Raw genomic sequence first — 17,295 nt, 5'->3', positions numbered from 1 at the left:
ATCACATTGTCCAGTGAAAAGGGAACATTTGTGTAAAAGTGAAGAGTGTACTTGAAAACGTTACTGGCCTCCTTTCTACTCCTCTAACACTGCTACGCGGGCCGTGGTCCGGGCACCAGCAGCTTCACCAGCCCCGCGGAGCGGGAGCGAGTTAGGAATGCAGAGTCTCAGGCCCCGGCTCTCCCGTGTCAGAATCTGCATGTAACAACAGCCAGGTGCTCTGCGTGCTCGCGAAAGCTTGAGAACATCCTTCCCCTCTCCGGGGCCCCACACTGGGTGGGAATGCTTTTCCCCAGGATTCCCCTGCCTCGTTTCTTAACTCTGCTCCGGGCCCTCTCCCCAGAGGCCTTCCCCGACCTCTACATGGAAAGCGAGAATTCTCTCTCCCTATCAGCTGACCCTGTTTAATCTTCCCCAGGGCAACTGTCACTCCTGAAACCACTGTCAGTTTCTTATCTGTTCCTCCCCCACGCGGCAAACGCCATCCAGGCTAGGACTTCAGGTCCCCGGCACCTAAGGCGGTGGCTGGGATAGAAGTGGCTGATACATGTTTTCGCGAAGGGGCCACCTTATACGCCGGACTCTACGGGGCGCACATGTCACTCAAACAGCGGAGACCCCCCCGAGAGGCCGCAGAAAGGGATGAGCTTCTTTTACACGTCTGTACCTTTTGTAAGTTTTCAAAGGAGTCCGCACTGTTTTCATAATTTACGAAAAGCACCGTTCCAATAATTTATCCAACCATCTCAAGATAGATCGCACCACAAAACAAAGCAGGTCACCTCTTTCCTCTTAAAAAGGTTTTAGACTTTATTCCCTGATCAGAATATACTTTAGTAAACGAGAAATCACTTGCTTTTGAGGGCCTGTGTGTTTCCCTTGGAAATGTTACGTGATGCGAAGAATTTTACTTCCGAAACCCAGACATTACAACTACACCATGTGGCTTGTGCGCTGTCCCCACCAGCAGGTCCAGCAATGGCCCGCCTCACTCCTGAAGTGGCACAGACCCCCGTGCTTGGTTTAGAGTGACTACGACGAGGGCCACAGAGACCGGGCAGATTCAGACCAGAGCCCACAAAAGAAAACAGTCTTTCCTGATGAATCATTTATTTGGACAAGACAAAAATGTCTCCACATTGTTTCCTTTTATACAGAAAGTGGAACACTTCAAATATATTAGTTTTTCTCTTTTGCAACAGAATTCATTTCAATCTGGTGCCAGGAACTTCTCATCTTAGGATTCGCGTTTTAGTAACACGTATGCACCCATTACAGCCAAGAGAGCGTACTGGAAAGAAAACACAGTGGAAAATTACTGGGAGGTCTACAAATAACTTTGCTCTATAAATGTATTCAGCTGAAGTCCGCTCAATACTAGGCTGGGGACAGAATCAAAAGGTGACCTCTTCTCTCATGCCTGCCCTTCTATGGTTTAAAAAGCCCCCAGTATATTGATGGACCAAGGATCAAGCACCCAACAAACACAGCTAATCCACTGCTCACTCTTGCGTCCATGTCCTATTGTTCTTCGAGTGGTTGTTAAAAAAAAAACATCGACACCATTTTTATTGAAGTAGGGAGATCAGCATTACTGAGTCTATTGTATTGCTTTTTTTTTTGGTATGTTTAAAGGTTTTCATGATAAACAGCAATGAATATATAGGTGACATTTTAGAATACACCACGAACATAAAAGATGAAAGTAATTATTTTAAATAACTAATTTAAATGTTGATAATTTAAATGGTTATGTCAATTTGTAGTTCAATACAAATACACTGCAAAACAGAATAACAAGGAAAACATTTTAAACAGACTGCATCTTTACAATTGCACGTGTAAAAGCGCCTATATACGTATATGTATATATATGTGTATATATATATATATATATATATATATATATATATATATATATATATTTAATTCAGACATACACACAAATTCCTACCTTGAACTTTGGATAGTCATTCATTATTATGGTGACCATACCAACGTACGGTAAAAACCTAAATTGTGGGATGAAAAGCCAGAAATATAAAAACTGCTTGTAATACGATGACAGCAACATTTAAAAATACTCTAAATCAGCCTTAGGAAACAAATCTTCCTTGGGAATAGCACTGATTGGGGCTGTAAGAATAATAGTCACTCCTGCCTCAAAAGGCTTTATTAATCAAAAGCAACACAACTAACAGCCAGGACCATTTTTTAAGCAGGCACATGATTTCAACTAGAGATGCCACTTGTCTGTGCTCGCTGCATTCACCATAACAGAATTAAAATAATTAGTTGAGCTGCTTGTACAAATGGAACTGACAACTTTCATCAAGCTGGTTCTTAATTTTTTCAGAGGAGAAGTAACATTCAGATAGCCTATATAAAGACCGCTGTTAGAGAAAGCTTTCAAAGTACACGGAGAATCAGTCTGCAACGGAAAGAACATCATCATTTTCATTTCACAGGGCTTTTCAGATATAACAAACACATTCGCTGGGCAGTGAACACAGATGTGAATCCCATAATTTATACCCACATGTGACTATGCTTCCAGACACCGAAGGTCCGGGGCATAAGCCAGCCAATGACTCTGCTGACAAAATTAATGTCAATATGTAATCAGTGTGACCCAAGCCTCCCCTCACTCACAGGAAACGTGGTTAACACATGGGTACCCTCCAATCTTATGTAAGTCAGCAGCTCCAATCTCCCCTTTATACACAGCCTGTCCTCAGGACAGGACAAGTAGAGGACTGACCAGCTGGAAGTCACTCCCATCTCCCCACAGATATTCAAGGTGCAACGCAGCGGTGTAAGATAGTTAAAAGGTGAGCCGAGGGAGAAAAGGAGCAGAAAGAGACCTCAAATCACAATCTGATTAGTAGAGCTGAATCTTAGAAAAGGGTAACCAGTGTTCTCCAGCCTCCGACAGCTCATGGGATTTAGAGAAGATTAACAACAACAACAAAGACACTTCTAACAAGGGTTAAACATAGAAAAGGGTCACCAAGAGAGGGGAAAAATGGCCTTTTTTGTTTTTTTAATAAGAGGATACACGCTCTGCTGTGTCAGAAGCAGAACTCATTGTTGGCGCAATTATGCAAGGATGAATATTACAAGATTTATCACATAACCGTTTTGGGCAGTGAAAACCAGGAAATAATCTAAATGTGTCGCCCCAGGAAAGGACTGGGTACATAAGCTGTGATTTTGTGATTCTCAGGGGAACAACGGTACGTAGCCATTTAAAACTACCTGGATGTAGATTTGACACAGCAACCAATTTCTAACTTCATGTTGGGTAAAGAAACAAAATAAAATCCTCCTATGTAAAGTCATGTATTATATATGCACACGCATCTGTATAAGATGCAGGGAACAGTGTTCCACAGTGGTTATCTCTGGGAGGGTCTCTTGTAGTTGCTATTTAAAACCACAAATACTTGGGGCGCCTGGGTGGCTCAGTCGGTTAAGCGTCCGACTTCAGCCCAGGTCATGATCTCACAGTCCGTGGGTTCGAGCCCCGCGTCGGGCTCTGCGCTGTCAGCTCGGAGCCTGGAGCCTGCTTCCGATTCTGTGTCTCCCTCTCTCTTTGCCCCTCCCCCCACTCACACTCTGTCTCTGTCTCTTGAAAAGAAATAAATGTTAAAAAAAAATTTTTTTTTAAATAAAAAAATAAAAAAAATAAATAAATAAAATAAAACCACAAATACCTAACCTCTACAGGGCGATTGCTTTCAAACACAGGATTAAATCGATGATGCAGACAATATACTTGAACTCAGTTTTTGATTTTCGGTCCTTGGTTCTGAGCTGTATTTACACCGTGGACCCCATACACGGAGCACAACTCAGACTACTCGCAACTCTCCCCACACGGACTGTTTGTAACGAGTGAGTCTATTTAGCCCGTACATTTAGTTTGTTTCTATTTTGCTGGTTCCCGAAGCCTTTATGTAACTTAAAGGTTAATGCTCACCCTCTGGCTCGTCCCACCACATCCTTCTTTTCGAGCCAGTTTTGGCCCTCTTTGTACAGGCCCCTGTCGTCAACTTCGTTATTATCTCCTTTAGTCAAAAATTTGATGTCTCCGTTATCTCTAGAAAGCAAAATAATGACTTTTCAAAAACGATTTTCAGCACGGCATCATTAGAAAGCACTTAGTTTACCCGGCACTGGACGGTCTGCTGCGGGCATTCGGACGAGCATTCCGCGAGAACTCGATCTCTCTTGGTCTGAGGGGATGGCTTCCAGGGAACCGTCCGACTACAACCATCCGACTAAAGCACGAATCTACTGGTGTTTCTGCAGCCTCAAGTTCTAAAACGCCCAAGCTTTCCTGCCAACCAAAAAGCATGGCAAAGCGCAAGGGCCCCGGCAGGGCAACGATGAGCTTCCAGCAACTGCTTTCACTTTCTTAGTCCGCAAAGACCAGAGTGTCCCCGCGGATTATATTCCGCTTCACTCTGGACACGAACTTGGTCCCGGATCACAGAGATTTGAGCGCAAGGTAATTCAAACCCCAGTGTGCCCTTACCCCTCCTCAAACTTACTTTTCCTCGCCAAATGTAGAATGTTAATGCATTATCTCCTTCACCACTGAGCAAAGTGGTATAAAATCTGGTTTGCAGAGAAACAGGAATCACAAATGGCATAAAACCAGCGTGTTAAAGAGACATGTGGGAATCATTTTAAACACTCCAAACCGATGCTTACACGGCCCTGTCACTAGAAACACAACATTATAGCATTATAGAGCTCTAAAGAGGGTCTTCTTCCAATAAAACAAATGAAAAAATGCCCCATTATAATTAGATAAAATACTGAAAGCCCACAAAGATTTGAAGCCATGCCAAAGGCAGCAAGCTGATTTGCAGCTGTGGTTATAAAGGAAATCAAGAGGATAAAAATCCACGCGGCCTCTCTCACAACTCATGCAAATTATAGAAAATCGTCGTTATTTCCTCCACTTTGAATAAGTTCTCTTTCAACTTCTTTATCAATGTCTTCGGGGAACACCTGGAAGCAGGGAGTGGCATGGGAACCTAATACCGGAAGCGTTCGGATAGTTGCACTACACGTGTGCGCGTCCCCCCACGTCCACGCGCGACGAGGAGATGAGAAAGGCTCTGTTCTTTTAAAACCACAAGCACACACGTCTAAGTGCAATTCCATAACTCAGGCAGGTGGAAATGCTACACTAAGCTGCGTAAAGGTAAATGAATAGCCGAGTATATAAAAGGTAACGTTTCCACCAATACTCTGTGTTCCACTGATACTGTACTCTCCCATGAGAACTTAGTACATTTGAGATAGAAGCTTCTAGTTTCCCAAGCGTGTCTTCAGAGGCCACCGCTGGCATGTCAAGGAAAGGAAGCTCATCTGTGGGGGGAGAACCGGCACAGGACACGCGCTGCCCACGCCACGGGATGAGCCGGAAAAGGCGTCTGCGTCCGTCCAGGGCTAAGGTGACCGCTGAGAGCGTGCCACTCGGTCCAAAGTGGCACAGGGAAACAGGCGGCTCTCTGCGTGTCAGAAGACAGTCCTATCAAGATCATCCTCAGCTGCGGTGGGATTGGATTCTCTCTGAGCCTCCTTCAAGTAAGTGTTAGGCTACAGTAGGTTCACCTTACGTCACACAGCAGTTTAAGTTTCCGAGGCCTCAGAAGACACCTGTTCGTCTGGTTCTCACAATCGTCCCGTGAGTCACGGTGGGAAATGATAATGTTATCAGCCCCATCCTACAGGCTGGGCGAGGTAGCAGGTCCAAAGTCACCCAGTTAGTGAACGGCGGGTCTAGGAACATAATCCAGAGTTTCTGCCACTTCTAATCAGCCATTAAACAGGCTGCCAAAACTGAATTACTAAATTCTACACCTGAAACTAATATTACACTGTATGTTAACTAACAGGAATTTAAATAAAAACCTGAGGGGGGGGGGAACAAATGAAAAAACAAATAAATAGGAGTTTGATAACAATCACTGCTAATGAAAAAATAAATAAAAATATATAAAAAATAAAACAAATAAAACCAGCTACCAAAATTCACCAAACAACAGCGAAAAGAAGGAAAGCCTCCTTACTTTTCATGAACTTTGATTACTCTGTGAACTATTGGAATGTCTCGTCCTTCGACTTTAAAGACCACGATTTCACCAGCTCTAATAGGGTCTTCTCGGAAGTTTGTCAGGAAGAGAAGGTCGCCCCTGTGAAAGGCCGGCTCCATGCTGCCACTGGGAAGAGACACAAAATCACATCCAAATTAGCCTGGGTTCCCAAGGGGAACGTTTCAATTCACGAAGAATACAATAATAAACATATCGGTGAGAGTCTCAACTTCCGTCGTCACGTATCTAGGACCTGTGAAACAAGTCACTGTGGTTTCCTTCTGACTGCTCGCGGTGACGACACGGAGTGAGAAAGGAAAGGATTTCTTCTTAGATTTAAGTACGAAAAGGATAGTAGCAGGCCCCTCTGTACTTTGTATTAGGTAGAGAAAAGAACCAATTGTAATGTGAACTCTTTGAAGTAAAAGCTGCCAAGTTTTAGCCTTAAAAAACAGTCCTACATCCACAAAGACATTACTATTTTCATTCGGAACTGCAGACCCTGAAAGCTGGTTGATACTCTAGGGCAGTTCTTGCATTTTGTGGTTCATCCCCAGCACCTAGGACATGGCATTCCCATTCAAGGAAGAGAAACCAACAAACGAATGTCTTAGGAGAGCGATCTATCCGAAAACCAAGCTGAGGGTTGGGACAGAATTCGAACCCAAGTCTTTGGGCTCCTGCAGGATCATCGTTTAGACCATACTCTATAGGGAGCCCAATTCTAACAAACGTTGACTGTTTCTGATGTGGAGGTCAATAAACAATCCCACACGGACCGGTTTAAACCCATGCCAAAAATCACTGATGGAGTCAAAGTAAACTGCAATCTAGCAGAAGCTGAAATCATCAAAACACAATTCATTTTACATATGCTCATGCTTTGTCTTAATGCATGAGAAAATAAATAAGACCTAAAACTATAGCAACATAGGGGCCATGCAATCAAAAACCAGCGAGTCTGCTGAGGGCAGGAGAGGACAGGAAGAGCCAGACTGGTGAAGAAATGGGGTGCTTTAAAGGAAAACGTGGGTTCATAACAGCTGCAGCTCAAGAAGTTGACCCTCCTGTCCCTCCCTGCACTGGAACACCTTAAGCTTGTCAATGAATGCAGATCAGCAAGGAGAGATGCAGCAGGGACCGGCCTGTCACTAAGTACCTGCTGATGTATTTATTTTTAAGTTAAACCAATGACAGCTGAGTATGGTAACAGATCTAATAGGAAATGAATAAAAAAACAGAGAGAGTGCTAGAAATATAAATGACCGAGAGGGAAAGAAAGAGAAAACAATTAAGAACTACAGCTAGAAAAACCTTCCGGACGAGTCTCAGAGGCAGCAAGAGTACCATTTGCCACCAAAAGCCGTTATCATGGCCCATGAGGAAAGCACTTCTTTGAAATGTTTCACTAATATCAACTACACTTGCTTTCCTCATGGGCCAGGGATTCGCCAAAGGTCAATGTTCCCCAAGGTCACACATTTCTCATGATGTCAATAGTCTATGCTGACAAACCAGAGTGCTTTAGTACTATAAAGGAGGCTTTAAAAAAAAAAAAGTCCCCAGATACTGCAATGTTACAACAATTGCTTTGTACGACCGTGTCTGTGTGATTTAAGGAAAACCAGAACACCTGGGATCTAATTTTGGATCTGCCACGAGCAACTGTAAGATGCAAGTGGCTTGGCCTCGGTGGGCCTCAGGCTCTTTATCTGTTAAGTGAGAAGGCCCATCTGAATTTGAGGTTTTTTCATTTCTATTCAGGAAAAAAAAAAAAAAAAGCCTTAAAACCCTTCCCTCAAACGAAATCTTACGAGGAAGCATCACCACCTACGATACATACAAATGGAGCTGTCATGACTAAAGCAAGGCTGGGGTGTCTAGAATCCACACACTTGATCCCATTCTCCCTCCTAACCTGTCCACTGGCCCCCCGGGCAGTCCTAGAGCGCAGTGTGAAAACCAGTGAATTGGGACCCCGTATGCTATCCGAAGGCTCCTACATTTATGGAAGCAGTGTACCTCTAGAAGTAGACCCCTTGGCCAGCCACACAGGGGCAACCTGCTGAAGCCAGGGCCATGGCCGAAGCCCCATGGTGTGGTAGCAGGTAGCAGGGGAGGGAAAGGGCGCTGGTCTGGAAGCCAAGAACCCTGTGTGCTGACCTTGGCTCTTGCACTGGCCAGTGGTGACCCCGCTCATAAAACAAACGGGCTCCAGGGGCGCCTGGGTGGCTCAGTCGGTTAAGCGTCCGACTTCGGCTCAGGTCACGATCTCACGGTTCACGAGTTTGAGCCCCGTGTCAGGCTCTGTAATGACAGCTCAGAGCTTGGAGCCTATCTTGGATTCTATGTCTCCCTCTCTCACTCGAGCTCTCTCTAACATAAATAAAACATTTAAAATTAAAAAAAAAAAAATAACAGCCTCCATTCCCACCCACAGTAAGGCTCAATGGTCTAAGACACACGGACAGAGAGCATCTTGAGGTACTTAAGGACTCCCAAATATGGTTATTTAATTTCAAACTGATTAAATTTTCCCCCTTGCCTGACTTTACGGCTATATGAAGTGAATTAAAGTATTAACTTTTCTAAATTTAACCTCCTGTGCTTTATAAGAGTAATAGTCTCAAGAGAGTAGCCACCTACACCAGTATTGCAGAAGAGGCTTGAAAAAATACTCCGCTAGGCACCGGGGATATACACTTCCCTGTCTGCTTGGTACAAGGAAAACCAAGTAACGGCTTTAAATTACTTATGTTTCAAAATCAATTAATGCATTAATAACACATGATTGTTATTTTAGGCAGATTAAAGCATTAAAATACCAAAGCAAATATATTGCACTGGAGCATTAGCATCAACACGATAAAAGCTCTAAAATGTCTGTTGAGAAAGACACGATTTGTCACCAAAGGTCAGAAACAATGAAAAGAGGTATCAGCGGAAAATTCTAACACTTTACCCAACCAAAACCCCCAGTCTTGGTTGCCGTGCAGGCTTTCACTCAAGCCGACGCTGCTCCTCTGTGACAAGGCGGCAGAGTAAGAGCCTGCAGAACCTACCTCAGCACCACCACGATCGGGCTCTCGCTGCCGGTGAGGACGATCAAGCCTTTCCAGATCATAAGCGCAGAAGACACGATCATGGCGAAGTTTAATACCTGGTAATAGAGCTGGAATGAAAAAGGCCAAACCCCAAGTGAAAACCAATGGAATTATATTCACTAACCCTAAGCTGGGGATGAGCTGGTTTGTAAACAAACAAACAAACGAACGAAGCTGTGTTTATTTTAGGACATTAAACTAAGTCACGCAAACTACAAACTTAGGTAGCATTTCAACTTTTGTCCGTGGAATTAGCCTTCCATTTATTGTTTCTCTTTCAATGAGAGAAAAGAGAGAAAACAACAGCAACAACAAACCAGAGCAATCCACAGGACCCACTTTATTAAAGCCTCAGTAAGACTCAACTTACCTCTCTGGGATTTCCCAGAACCCTCAACCTTGAAGAGTCCCTTACTCAAATTCGCAACTACTTGGATGGAACTGGAGGGTATTATGCTAACGAAATTAAAGAAGGACAAATATCATATGACTTCACTCATAGGAGGACTTTAAGATACAAAACAGATGAACACAAGGGAAGGGAAGCAAAAATAATATAAAAACAGGGAGCAGAACAAAAACATAAGAGACTCTCAAATACGGAGAACAAACAGAGGGTTACTGGAGGGGTGTGGGGGGGGGTGGGCTAAATGGGTGAGGGGCACTAAGGAATCTACTCCTGAAATCACTGATGCACTATATGCTACCTAACTTGGATGCAAATTTAAAAAAAAAGAGTCTGTTACTCAAGTTCTACCCCGAGGGCCTACCGCTCTGGCAGAGAGAGGGCACGTCTGATGTGACAGCCTGGCACAGAGCCTAGAACCACCCCTTGATGCCCTGGCCAAGGAGGCCCCACATGAGGCTTCACAGTCCTCTAAAACTTAGCAATGAGGCTGTTCTGCATCTCAAATTACATTTCAAAGTGAACAAAAACTTTAAACACCTGGAAGTTTACATTTTCCATAAACGTTTTAAAAAGTAAATGATATCTGGTTAAGAACACAGGCAGAAAGCCACTCAAGACAATACCGAGCTCGAAGCTGGCCTCGTCCCACCTTAGACCACTGAGTTAATATCCACCCGGCTTGTCCTGCTGAAGCTCAAGGCTCTTCCTTGCTGACAGCCGCCTGCCACACCCACCAGCCCCTGGCGATGACAGGGGAAAAGCAACACCTGCCCACATCCCAACACCCTTCCGGCTGTAGCTGAATTGTTGGGCCAGACGTCTCCGGTCTTCCAAGAGGCTTTAAGGACAGAAGTCACTGTGCCTACTACTACTCGAAATGTAAGTCCTTCAGGGCATTTCCCTTCGGGGCCTCCAGGCTGGCTCCTTACTCCAGTACCTGCCTCTGCCTTCCTCCTCACGACCCCTGTCTTGGGTGACCCGACGAGCCACGTGGACGGCCTACCCAATCCTCTAGGGTCTCAGTCCCTAGGCATCCTCATTTCTAAAGACCTCCTTCCCCCACCCGAACCAACCACTTTTGGCAACACACGTGGAACTGAAACTGCTCAATCCCCACGTCTCTGATTCAATGACCCGCCTCTACCTGCCCGCATACACCTGTGCGGTCACCTACGTGGCAGGACTCTTGTTCTTTCAGGGGCCACCCCCCACCGACCCACCCATTCGCTCTACACATTCTACTTTCTAAATACTTCTGGACCCTGTTCCAACCTCTCCATTCCCACTGGCTGCGCTCTCATCCAAGTCACCAACATCGCCCACTGGGCAACTGCTAGAGCCTGCTGACCAGTCTCCCGACGTCCACGCACACCTCTTCCAGTGCGTTCTCCCTGTTACAGCCCGTACTCATTTTCAGAGGCGCCTCTGGCCATCTGATCATCTCTATGCCCTGCTCCGACCGCATCCCTTCAACTGTGTGCCACTGCTCTGAGGATAAATACCGTCTCTTACGCCCTGTCTGGCACATCCCCAAATCCCTAGCTTCGGCTGGTGAAGCTCACTGCACTCCAGGTGCTCTAATGGCACCTGTCAGCGCTCTAATGGCACGTGTCAGCACACGCTCCTATCCACTCCAGGACCTCACCTGGCTACTTCTTCTGGCCAGAGGCTCTCTCCCCAGACTCCTCAGCATACCTAATGCTTGCTCATCTTAAATCCTGCTTTCGGCATCGGCTCCCCAGGGAAGCCTTTCCTGACCCACTAGACTAGGAGTCAGCAAACTTTTTCTGCAAGTGGCCAGATAATAAGTGTTTTCGGTTTACAAGCCATAGGGTCTCTGTTGAAGTGACTCAGCTCTGCCACTGTAGTGAGAAAGAAACTAAAGACAATATGGAAAAGAAGGAATATGGCCGCGTTCTAATAAAACTTTTACACAGTCTCACTGCATCCTGTACTTCTTTATGCCATCCATCACTATTGTAATTATACACATCATTTTTTTTTTTTAGAAAGAGAGAGGGCACAAGTGAGTGAGGAGCAGAGAGAGAGAGAGAGAGAGAGAGAGAGAGAGAGAGGGAGAGAGAGAGAGAGAGAGAGAAGTGGGGCTCACCCGGGGCTGGTGTTTTTACTGGAAGCGGGCCTCGTGTTCACCCAAAGTGGGGCTCAAGCTCACCCAGTGTGGGACTTAAACTCGTGAACTGTGAGATCATGACCTGAGCGGAAGTCAGATGTTTAACGACTGACCCACCCAGGCGCCCGATATACGTATCATTTCTAATGTGTCTTTCACATTAGACTGTAAGTTCCACAAAAGCAAGGGTCATTTTGGCCTTGTTCACAGCTGTATCTTGTTCAATACAGGTCTGGCAAAGAGTAAGTACTCAATTTGTTGAATAAAAAGTGAGAAAATAAATATCTTTGATACACAGTGGGTACAAACAAACTACTAGTAAGAAAAACACTAAAATCCCAACAACAACAAAAAGAGGTAAGAGCTCAAGACCATTAATTTTCCAAAGAAGAAATACAGCAGTGAATAAACACTTGAAGTGTTCAAACCAAATGCTGCTTCCCCCCTCCCCTTTTTTTATGCCTAGAAAATTTCAAGTTTGGGTGGGGTTTTTTTTGTTTTTTTGTTTTTAAATTTTTTTAATGTTTATTATTTTGAGGCGGTGGGGGGGGGAGAGAGAGAGAGAGAGAGAGAGGACAAATGGGTGAGGGGCAGAGAGTGAGGGAGACACAGAATCCGAAGCAGCTTCCAGGCTCTGAGCTGTCAGCACAGAGCCCCATGTGGGGCTCGAACTCACGAACCGTGAGATCATGACCTGAGCCCAAGTCGGACACTTAACCGACTGAGCCACCCAGGGCACCCCTGGTTTTTTTTTTTTGTTCTTAATGCTAATACTCAGTGCTTGCCCAGGGTACACTGTGGCACGATATGGACATGTGCAATGTGCATGTGGATACGATCATGGTGAGAGCGATCTGGCATTAGTATCACAAGGTTACTTTCAGCCCAATAATCCTCCTTCTAGGAATTCAGTGTACAATAAAGGCAGATAGATATGCGTCACGGTCCCAGTTCTAGTAACAGAGAGAAAGAAATAAAGGAGCAACAGAGAAATGATTGCATAAATAATGGCAAGCTACTGCACTATTTAAAACCAAAGTGTATGTGGGCTGCAGGAGAATCTCCACAAACTACAACAGTTTGTCAGACAAACACAAGAAGACGCCCTCAAGTGCTGGCAGAGGCCATCTTAGCATGGTGGAATTCATGGCTGAATTTTCTTCTCTTAAACTCTTCTCTATGCTTTAAAAAATGATGGGCCTGGAAGAATTCCAAAGTCTGGGGAAAATAAATGTGTCAAGGGATTTGACAGAATATTATATGGCCATTAAAATAATTACTTTGAAGAGTGTGACAAAACAGGAAAACCCAATCTCACAAGGCAGTGGGTGGGAAAAGCCGAGTTCCTATTATTATGAGTATATGTCTGTGAAGTTATGTCATTGCAGGTGGTTATGAAGGAAACAACTGAGAGTGGAAACGTAAAAATGGATAAAAATGACCATGAAGATGTTTTGATGTAACAGTCGAAAAGAAGGTAAATCGAATTCAAAATTAAAGTTACACACCATATTTAAAAACAAACACACAAAAACTCTTTGGCAGAGCATCTGGGTGGCTCAGTCGGTTAAGTGTCTGACTCTTGGTTTCCGCTCAGGTCATGATCTCATGGTTCATGGTTTCGAACCCTGCATCAGGCTCTGCACTCTGAGCGCGGAGCCTGCTTGAGAATTCTCTCTCTCTCTCTCTCTCTCTCTCTCTCTCTCTGCCTGCTTGAGAATTCTCTCTCTCTCTCTCTCTCTCTCTCTCTCCCTCCCTCCCTCCCTCCCTCCTCTCAAAATAAGTAAATAAAAACTTTATATATATTTTAAAAAATCCTCTTTGTCTACTATGTCAATAGCAAATTATGAAACTCTCAGTAAATTCCCAGAAGTGCAAATAAGAAGACCGGACTGCCAAGCAGATATGGTTAAGGTGTCGGGCTGTAATACACTAAATTGTTGCTTCCAAAGTAAAATCGGCCTTGCAGGGCACCTTGGTCTCAAGCAGCAGTTGTTCACTGTAGCTCACATTCAGAAACTTCTCCACCCACTCTGCCTTGAAGGATTTGATAAGTAAATGTTGTTTCGTTATGAATTGCAGATCTGCCCGGGAAAGCCACAAGCCACCATTTTAAACAGAAATTGTCATTTGTAGACCAGTTTTCAAAGCATCGGTCTCCACCCTGATAAAAGCAAAGTGTAAACCCTCGCCACTTATGTTATAAAGACCCGGTACTAAGACTATCTTTTCCAGTATGATTTTCTGTGCTTGCAAAATTCATCATGGGGAAGTAAAATCAAATCCCCCCCCCAAAAAAAACACTTCCTTTGAGCAAGACATCGATTTGCTAAAGAAACGACCGATTATACAAAAACCTAATAACCAAGCTAGTTGCAAAACCACAGATCATACTTCAACACCCTACTTTTAAGAGACTAGCTAATCCAAGTCTAGGATTGAAATCCTAGAATCTAGAGACACAATTTGGATTGAACTGCTGACAAACTGGGATCTAACAGAATCTGCCACCACATTTCACTGGTGCCTCCTGTTAATTCATCTTCACCTACCAATTTTATACGCTTGGCAATTCAGAACCCCAGCAAAGTTTAGAAGCAAGCCCACACTCACTCTTTGTCAACCAAAAATGAAATAGCTAACGTCTGAGAGTTTTAAACAAACGTTCCGGACCAGAGATTCTGGCCCACAAAGCAGCAGAAATGCCAGCCGCTGTATTTCTTCCTTTCTCTGTTCCTCGCTGCAGAAACAAAGAATCCTTGTTTTTGCATGTGGCTCTCGCCTTACTTTAGAGCAAGCTGGGGCAGCAGAGAAAGGGGGTCCCACTTCCAAGATTGCTGGAGCATGCATGCCTGACAAGGTGTCAGAGAATGCTATTTTGGAGGGGAAAAGAAAAAGAAACAAAAGGACAAAGCTTAAAAGGAGAGGGGGAAAAAAAAGAGTACCAGGAGGCAGCAGATTTGAGCCTCTGAATTTTAATGAGAAAACTAGCAAAACATAGACAATGCAAGAGCCAACAGGCCTAATCACTGAGAGAGGGAATATACAGATTTTTCAAAAAGCAAACTAGTTTAGGAATTGATACATTCGTCAGAAGGCCTTCTCTGATCGTCTGCGATTATAACCACCCGCAATCAGTACCAGTTTTAGAGACATTTAAAAACGCTAGCCAATTAAGTCTAGATTTTTAAATAAAGCTCCCTTTTCTGGAGGTTCTTGGGAATAGCATCGGTGCTCAGGGAATTAGCTGTTGGTTTTTCAAGCTGTTGATAATCACAGCCACAACTCCTCTTAATCACAGCAACTCCCAAGGGCTCATCAGCTAGGCACACCTAGAAACAACCAGGTTCTAGACATAGTTCATGAAGTTCAAGTCACCAAACTCTCTCGCCACCGCAGTAAAAACATAACAAACCATGTCCACAGGAATATGTTGTGCCATGCCACAGGCATCACCCGACTCCTCAATATAGTGGCAAAAATGACAGGATGTCTCAAAATCATGAGAATTTATACCATTTTCAAAGACAATCAAAATTACCAATAGGATGGTTCCATTTTTCTTAGCACAGTTTATTGTTAGTATCAATAGAAGAATTAGGATCCATTAGGCTCTAACGTGCCCTACAGGTCCCCTAAATTCTCTCTCTAGAAGCTTACACTGTGGCGTTTTTCCTGGCTGAGAGGGCCTCCTTTCCAGTCCCTCCTCCCTCTCGCCTTATATTGAAGACTTAAAGGCAGCGATGCTGGCCAAGGAGCTGACTAAGGAGAGAGCAAGAAGGAAGTTTTCCTCCGAGGTCACAGAAGAGTGAAAAGTCAACCCCAGCTGCCCAGGGGCCCCACGCTAACTGCCTTCTATATTCAAGGTGCAACCAGAAGACAGAGTCGGAGATTAGCGAAGAGTTCTGGAACACTGCATCAGTCTAAAATGATTGAGCACCACCAGTGAGATCGCCAGGCACAAGGAGCTTTGTTTAGTCCCGACGCACGGTGGGCAAAACACTTCCCAGAGTGCGAAGCAATTACTTCGGGAGGCAGCACTGGACAGTTCCCACTGCCAGAAAGTTCTTTCCTTTCGCCTGCCTTTCCGCCCCTTCTATCCTCGGGCAGCCTTCCTCTGGATGTCAGACCTCGAAAGCCTCACAGAGAAGTCTATTCCCTCCTCCAGGGGGTGGCCCTTCAAACAACGTGCAGACAGCTGTCACTCACGGCCGAGTCATCTCTCGCTTTCTCCACCACATCTGACATCCACGGAACTAGATTTCTATCCTCTTCCCCTTCCTGGCCACACTCCCCTCACTGCGCTCGGGTCAGCGCAGGAAAGCGTACACCCGTGCCCACACGTAGGTTTGCGCGGACTTGAACCCAGGGCCTCTGAGAGCCAGGTGGGGGAGCCTGGGGGCGCGGGGCGCTGTCCTTGCCCGAGCCCTACCCAGGGAGCCCCGACTTCCCGCAGTCGCAGCCTTTTCTTGCTCCCGGGCGCGTCCCCAGCGCGGGTCTCCCTTACCTGGCGCTTGTTCATCTTCCTCAGGTCCCCGAAGATGTCCAAGCCGGAGGCCGGGAGATGCGTGCCCACGGCGCCCGCGCGCACCATGGCGGGCTCTCCAGGGGCCCACACGGCCCGCCAGCTCCGGGTGCCACAGACAGCTGCGGAGCACCGGCCCGGCCCCCGCCCACCAGCCCCTCGGCCTTGCGGGCCACGTGACTGGCGACTCGCTCGGGCGTCTGGGGGTGGTAGTCCTGCGCGTCTTAGCCAGCGGGCCGCCGGGAAGGAACTGGGAAGAAGAAAACTACCACTCCCAGAATGCCGCGGGGCGAGAGGCTCGTCCAGTGAAGGCCCAGAGCTCCTGGGGAGGGCAGCGATGGGACTCAGGAGCCTTGTCCGACCCTTCGGAGCGAACTTGGAAAAGAGAGTGATCCTGCATATCGCAGAGACAACTCGGGGAAGTGACTATTCAAGAGGAACTGAATTCCCCAAGACTCTGGTCAGGCGCCAAAAGGACACCTAAAGCTCCCTGGCACTCACCTAACCGTGTACCTTAGCCATTGGATGACTGCGCCGGGCGGAGGCGGGGCCTCTGCGCTGGCAGCCGGCAGTGCTGAATCGGGGAGGAGCCTAAAGAAAGACCAGGCGAGTGGGCGGGGCTTGGAAGAGGTGGGATTTTTGAAACCTTGGAGTTCTGTGCTCTGTAAGAAGTGGTAGGATTTTGAATGCAAGGAAGTATCTTTGTATCCTTTTGACCGTAGTTGTGTTGCGCTAAATGTTACTTGAATGAGTAAATAATCACCTAATTTTGTACACGAGGAAACACAGGCCCAGAAAGTCTATATGATAATGGGCAAAGTTAAGGGACAGAGTCTGGATTAGAACTCAAATTTTACAATTTCCAAATCCTGGATTACTGCTGTCCCGATCCTAGATTAGCTAGATCATTCATTGACTCAATTATGCAGTATTTATTTCATTCGTTTATTCACAAATCTTTTTGAAGCATCAACTATGCACCTGGCCCTGTGCTAGGCACTTGAGAAACATCA

General features: G+C 45.6%; 1 protein-coding gene across 1 annotated transcript; it reads right to left on the bottom strand.

Annotated features, from left to right (window-relative positions):
• Positions 1-1,093: 1,093 nt before the first annotated feature.
• On the bottom strand, positions 1,094-16,464 carry SEC11C (SEC11 homolog C, signal peptidase complex subunit). Its single transcript, XM_015076667.3, has 6 exons — positions 16,265-16,464; positions 9,176-9,285; positions 6,090-6,239; positions 3,983-4,102; positions 1,955-2,012; positions 1,094-1,291 (listed from the first exon to the last, which is right to left on the bottom strand). Exons 1-6 carry the CDS (start codon positions 16,349-16,351, stop codon positions 1,238-1,240), a joined length of 579 nt encoding a protein of 192 aa, XP_014932153.1. The 5' UTR covers positions 16,352-16,464; the 3' UTR covers positions 1,094-1,237.
• Between the last annotated feature and the right edge of the window lie 831 nt (positions 16,465-17,295).

The sequence above is a fragment of the Acinonyx jubatus genome, chromosome D3 (genome assembly GCF_027475565.1).
Source record: "Acinonyx jubatus isolate Ajub_Pintada_27869175 chromosome D3, VMU_Ajub_asm_v1.0, whole genome shotgun sequence".
Lineage (NCBI taxonomy): Eukaryota > Metazoa > Chordata > Mammalia > Carnivora > Felidae > Acinonyx > Acinonyx jubatus.
This window is presented reverse-complemented; position numbering and strand designations above follow the sequence as displayed.